This window comes from Branchiostoma floridae, chromosome 4, assembly GCF_000003815.2.
Source record: "Branchiostoma floridae strain S238N-H82 chromosome 4, Bfl_VNyyK, whole genome shotgun sequence".
Classification (NCBI taxonomy): domain Eukaryota; kingdom Metazoa; phylum Chordata; class Leptocardii; order Amphioxiformes; family Branchiostomatidae; genus Branchiostoma; species Branchiostoma floridae.
In genome coordinates, this window is record NC_049982.1 from 8,919,789 (window position 1) to 8,926,612 (window position 6,824).

The 6,824-nt window shown below is 39.7% G+C and overlaps 1 protein-coding gene and 1 long non-coding RNA gene across 2 annotated transcripts; both read left to right on the forward strand.

Moving 5' to 3' along the window:
- The first annotated feature begins 1 nt into the window (after window position 1).
- LOC118414100 lies at window positions 2-1,098 on the forward strand. Its single transcript, XR_004830909.1, has 3 exons — window positions 2-103; window positions 328-450; window positions 1,080-1,098. It is a non-coding gene; the product is annotated as an uncharacterized LOC118414100 (long non-coding RNA).
- A 155-nt stretch (window positions 1,099-1,253) lies between these two features.
- LOC118414099 (coadhesin-like) lies at window positions 1,254-3,923 on the forward strand. Its single transcript, XM_035817873.1, has 3 exons — window positions 1,254-1,651; window positions 1,864-2,034; window positions 2,564-3,923. The coding sequence occupies exons 1-3, from the start codon at window positions 1,426-1,428 to the stop codon at window positions 2,713-2,715; spliced, it is 549 nt and encodes a 182-aa protein (XP_035673766.1). The 5' UTR covers window positions 1,254-1,425; the 3' UTR covers window positions 2,716-3,923.
- Window positions 3,924-6,824: the final 2,901 nt, after the last annotated feature.

A 6,824-nucleotide genomic window follows, 5' to 3' on the forward strand; every position in this document is an offset into this window, starting at 1 on the left:
CACAATGGTGACTGTGAGCAGACCTGTACCAACAATGACGGCAGTTTTGAATGCTCTTGTGATGCCGGCTATATATTGAACGGCGACGGCTTGAACTGTGATGGTGAGACGTATTATTTATGTTTAAAAACTAAAATTGGTTCTTGAAATATCACACAATGCTTAAGGGAACTGATCTGTATCATCTGATAATGCCACACTCCTCTTGTATCGTAATCTATGAATCAACAATACTTCTTAAAATCTCACTCACTGGCGCACTTATATTTTCCTGTTACAATAGTACAAAACATGTACATGAACAAAAATTACGGCTTCTATTTTCAGATATCAACGAATGCGACACCGCCAACGGTGGATGTGAAGACATTTGTACAAACAATGTCGGCAGTTTTGAATGCTCTTGTAATCCTGGCTATACCTTGAATGGCGATGGCTTGAACTGTGATGGTGAGTAGCATTTGTTTAAACCTCATTCCACTAGGGAAGTAATCTCGCTGCGACGAGTGATTCGAAATAATCCATAAAATTCCATAGGTAACAAACGAATATTTTTACGACTACACTTTGTGTGTTTTGTTGTCTTTTCAGTCATTAATTTCAATATTGCATGGCATTTCAATGATGAAGTAAAAGGTAACACAACTACAATTCATGGGGGCATCATTCAAAAAGGTGTGCTAAACACAACCCGGTAAAACACTGATGACAGTTTAGGCTGATGCTGACTATGTCTTTTAAGACATTTAAAAATGAACTGAGATAGTGAAGCTCATTTGGGTTTCAACCATTGCATTCATTAACTTTCAATGAACTGATTTGTGTCAAAGAGGACGAATTGAAATGAATGATAACTATATAGATACATACAGAGATATATCATGCTTACGTGTTTTGTCATGCCAGTAATGCTTTTAGTTAACAAAACGTGTATTTACTGAGGATGAGCTCGTTCCTATAGCTGTAACGAAAGAAATTCAATGCCTTTATGAAGATATGATTGCTTTTCTGTCTTTCTCGGTAAAGATATACAGAGCAAGCAAGATAGAGCTTTAAGTTTGGTGTTCTTTTTTTTCCAGATGTAAACGAATGTGACACCGCCAATGGTGGATGTGACCAGACATGCACAAACTCTGAGGGAAGCTTTACCTGTTCGTGCACGGATCCGGATTATTACCTGAATACCGACGGCTTAGCCTGCGATCGTAAGTTGCTCATATATTGTTTTGTAATCCTCATGTTTGAAAACTATGCAAAACTATACTGTATTCTTCTATGTTTTACACTTCTCTCCAATCGTCAGCAAATCTTCGGCTCTTTGCTGATAAATAAGATTCCCATCACAGAAGATCAAGTTTTTGTTCGTCATCTTTCCCTGACATGTGACTACGACTTTTCTGCCATGACAAGTCTTTTGTTACAGTAATGATCGTTATTGCTGAAGTACACATAATAACTTATAATTGTCGTTCCTTTACAGGTGATGGACAATGGTCAGCCTGGAACGGATGGTCAGCGTGCAGTGAAACATGCGGCGACGGGACACAAACGCGGAGCCGCAGCTGTGATAACCCTGAGCCAGTCAATGACGGTGCCGACTGTGTGGGACATGGAGACGAGACCCAGTCTTGCAACGAAGGGGACTGTCCAGGTACAGTAGTCCGCGACAGAAGTCAAATCAGTCTGTGTTTGCTGTCTGAAACAAAGTAGCGCCAACAGTATTTAAGTAACATATATGGACAGGAATGATGCGTCATGTCATCAACATAGACACCGTCTCTATATACAAAACTTAGGATGTTTGCCAGATGTTGTTTGATAATACGAAGTTTTTTTTCGTTGCTTTGCCTTGTCTTCGTACAGTTGCGGGGCAGTGGTCCACGTGGCTGTCCTGGTCCAGCTGTAGTTCCCCGTGCGGAGATGGTACACAAATTCGCGCACGCTACTGTGATAACCCTTGGCCTGCAAACGGAGGGGCGGACTGTGATGGGGACGCGGAGGAGTCGCAACCATGCAACGACGGAGATTGTCCAGGTATTGCTTACTGATGTCACATCTATGACATAGACTAGGATTTACATCGGAAAAGTACGTGATAATCAGTTCACATAGGCAACCGTATCAGTCCCAGACATGCAACGACGGAGATTGTCCGGGTAACGTTTACGGATGTCACATCTATGACATAGACTACGATTTACATCGGAAAAGTACATGATAATCAGTTCACATAGGCAGAATCGATTGTCCAGGTAACCTTAACGATGTAAAATCTATGGCTTTGGGTACTATTTAGATCGTAACATTATAAGATGATTAGATGTAAAGGTGGCATGCTAACATACCGGTTCTAACTAATGTATCCATTCATTCATTCATTCATTCATTCAATACCCATTTGTCAGCAAAGCTCACTACTAGTATGTTGACTGGTAACCGGAGAGAAACTTAACTCTGACAGCCAACTAAAAGTCAAACTCGTTTGGACATGGTTTGCTATATTTTCAGCTGGGCTGATTTTGGTGATGCTGTTTTTGTTTGTTTTTACTTTGCCTTTCTACAGATAACGGACAATGGTCTACATGGGGTAGCTGGTCCGGTTGCAGTGTGGACGGTGTGCAGAGCCGAACACGCACCTGTGACGAGCCCGCCCCCTCGGGTGGAGGCCTCGACTGTGTCGGTCACGACACTGAAGAACAGCAATGTGACGTTTAACATGGTCATAATTTTAACCTATCGAGTCCACAAACCCATCAACAATCAAATAATGTCACAACAACCGATTAACAGGCATCTCTGGGTAGCATAGTATTAATAATCATAATCGTTCATACAATCATTAATAACATGGATGAAGACAATACCAGTCCAGTAACTTTAACATATTGGACATGTAAGTTACGTTTTTTTAAATTCATATTTCATACGTGTGTACACACAAAAAACATAAGCCAGAGACTAACAGTTTGCAACTTCCAATTAACTTAACAGTGTATAACAAATAGGTTCTCACTTTAGCAAATGTTTTTCATTTTTCACTTTGTTGTAGTAAGAACGTAGAAGGCCTAAGGAACCTCTCATTGTAGACAGTTTAACGTGTCTACTTCTAAAGATAAATATTTTTGCAATAAATGATAGTGTGCTCGTATTACTAGAATGATCTAATGAACCTAATAATATAATTCTAGGTGTAAGCCTGAGTACAATATTCATATACTTCTGGATCCAACGTTCCATCTCTTCCCTAAAGACTTAACAAGTACAGAACAATGGCAAAATATATGGATGGGGGTCTCTTCTTCGATATCATAATAAAACATATAGTTTACTGTCTGATAAATTCCATTTGTAAAGCTTATTTCTAAGAGCTAGGAAAGTATGTAATAGCTTATATTGAAAAAACCTTAAGTATGTATTAAATTTTCGTGATTTTGTAATTTCTCGCAATTGATAATTTACCCTATCTGATACTTTATTCATTTATGCAAAATCTAATAATTAAATCCCTTCGTACTTCACTTAAAAATTTACTAGTTATTTCTAGAGAATAGTTATGTACTGGTACAGTCATCGTAGTTGATATGTACTACCTTACCACTGTTACATTTTTTAGAAATCTTTGATAGCCATAATCTATAATTTGGGTATCACAAAACTTTCCCTGTCTAGCTATATGTGGTATCTCTAATGCGTTTGTGGCCGTTCACTTCTAAGAAAGGAGATCGAGTAAAGAAGATGTACAAGTAAAAGATACGAAGATCAGCCCAATAGGAGCTTTGTCTACTGCGTACCAAGTTATTGTGTATATATGAATCGTAGAATTCGGCAAAAGTAGGGTAATTGGCCAGAAGGATTAACATGTACATTTCCCCTCCGGTGACGTCTTGCAAAAACCTATGCTAATTTCAGCCTCCCGGCTACTCCTGTAGTGACATGCAGTTGTAATTTCTTAATAAAGCATAAGTGCTGGATCCTCTCTTTTCACTGTCTGAAACATGATTGATTACTTTCACTTTGACAGGTTTGTAAACCTATTAATATCTATCCACCCATAACCTGCCTTTCAACGTGGGATCAAACGTGACGCAAAGGTGTAGCACGCCGCGACAGGACAGGTGGAGTGTGGCTTTCTGATCAAGATAACTTGATATGTTTCGTCTTTCTTTGATAAACAACTGCCCAAACCGGATATATCCGCCACACCTATACATGGCCTGTGTGTCATGCCCGGATATATCCGGGATAGCTTATTCTCTCGAAGTAGCAGTTCTGCGCGCGTGTAGCGCACGAATCCTGGAAGTTAGGGACTTCGGCCTTGTTCGGGGGTTTCTTTTTGGAGGTCAGCGGCCAACCCTGGCACTGATAGCATTTTATAGGGCCGAAACTCTGGCAGTTTAAGGGTCAAAGTCTACGACGGAGCAATAGCCGATGGGTCGCGTAATTTTAAGGTAACGGTAGGGTGTTTGTCTTAAAGACCAAAGGTCCCGGGTTCGAGTCCCTTGGTATGCTCCAAAGCTGACCCTTTTAGAATAGATACTTTACACAAATTTTACTCAGATGAAAAAGAGTACCTGGCTTCGGTTAGGGACGTCCCTCGCAAGGAATAGGCGTAGTAGCGTCGTGTGTGGCATAACGTAAACTGGTAGAGCGTTTGGCCCGGAATCTAGAGGTCCTGAGTTCGATAGCAGTCGCGGCTCCCGACGTTGTGTCCTTGGGAAAGGTACTTTACACGACCTTCATCACTTCACCCATGTGTAAAATGGGTACCTGACTTCGGTCGGGGAGGTAAAAGACAAGACTTCCTTCACCTTCTGTCTGTATCGTGTATGTGGCACTGTCAACATAAGTTTCTAACTTGAGTGCAGTGCCACATTGTCCTCGTCTGTCAAAAAACAAATAGAAACTAGAGTTCCACGAACACATACCTTTGCCAAATAAACCAGGTTTGTTATGTAGAATGATGTCTGTAGACAAATGCGTTACTCGTTTCATATATTTTCTAATTATATGCTTGGAGTTGGTTTATAAAATTTTGGCATTGATTATGCAAATTAGATCCCAAGTTACAATTAATTGATATGAAATTGTATCAAGCATTGCTTAAGCTATCAGCATACCAAAAATCATGATGATCCTTTGATCCATTCTTGACTTATTCTCTTTCAAAGTCTTTAAATACACCTCTTACTCTCTTCCCTCTTTCTCAGTTACATATGTGACAACTTTGAAAGTACTATAAAGGGATGCAGTGGATTTATGAACTTGTCCTAATCAATTATGCAAATTAGCTGTTAATTTGCATAATAAATATCACATTATACAAGTCTTCACTTAGGCTATTTACATGCCAAAAATCAAGACGATCCGTCGACACGTTCATATTTTCTCATTAATTATGCAAATGAGGTCGTCATTTGCATGATGAATATGTATTGACATTTCTCTCTACATATGTGACAAGTTTTAAAGTCCTATCATGGAATGTAGTGGATCTATAAATTATCCTCATTAATTAGACGCAAATTAGCTGTTGATTTGCATAATTGGTATTTCATTATGTAGGTATTCACTTACGCTATCTACATACCAAAAAACATGATGATCCGTCAACATCTTCATATTTTCTCATTAATTATGCAAATGAGGTCGCCATTTGCATAATTGATATCTATTGACATTTCCCTCGTTCCCAGCTACATATGTGACAAGTTTCAAAGTCCTATCATGGAATGCAATGGATTTATAAACTTTCCTCATTAATTATGCAAATTAGCTGTTGATTTGCATAATTGGTATTCCATTATGTAAGTCATCACTCATTCTATCTACCTACCAAAAATCATGACGATCCGTCAACACGTTACAGAGTTATTCTTGTCCAAAGTTTGAAAGGAAACCGGTGCCTGCAGTTCTAAAAAAGCCGCTAGGGGGCCCAAACTCACAGCACTTACTCTCTGCCTCAAGGGCTATCTACCACTCAAAAATCATGACCACAGCATGTCCAGAACACGAGATATAAAAAATTGAGTTTCCGCTGTAGTACCTTAGCAAGCCGCTAGGGGGCCCATTATCGAACTTGACCTTTGTTTTCCCGACCCCTACCCACCTACCAAATATCATCAGGATCCATCCAAGACTTCTTGAGTTATGCTGTTGACAGACACACACACAGACACACACACACACAAACACGCCCAAAACATAACCTTAGCCATTCTGGCAAAGGTAAAAAAGGAATAGGACGTTAAATGGAGGTCCTATTTTTGAAGCGAACCCAGCACACTTATTGAAAAGAGTAAGGGTCCTTCCCGGTAATGACGTAAGCGGATCCATTACATTTGTCCGAAAATGTAACATGTGCTCTTTAGTATAAACCTGGTGTATTGCGCCATCAGGCGGTTTACCACATGCAATACAAACAAAATACACGTCACGTCCATACAACATAAATCTATAGATGACCACAGCAGGGGAATGACCTTTCGCGTCACCAAAGACGTATACCTAACATCGTCCCAGTGCACACACATATACATTGTTCATATTCTATATTGAACTATTCTTACTGTGTGCATTCAAGTATAATGATAAGAAAACGAATATATCAGCAGAATATGAAGAATCAAAGAACCGATCATTGGGTCATGTGGGGATAATGCTATTGTTTTCTTTGCCCAATGGGGCAAGGGAGACCGAAGTGTGTCTTTCAAGTTTCACACGCTTGATGTTATCAGATAATTTGTTATTGTAGTATGATCCACCCGCCAACACTACGGCACCCAAATATGGTTCTCATCTCATTAGGAATATGAATTACGGCTGAA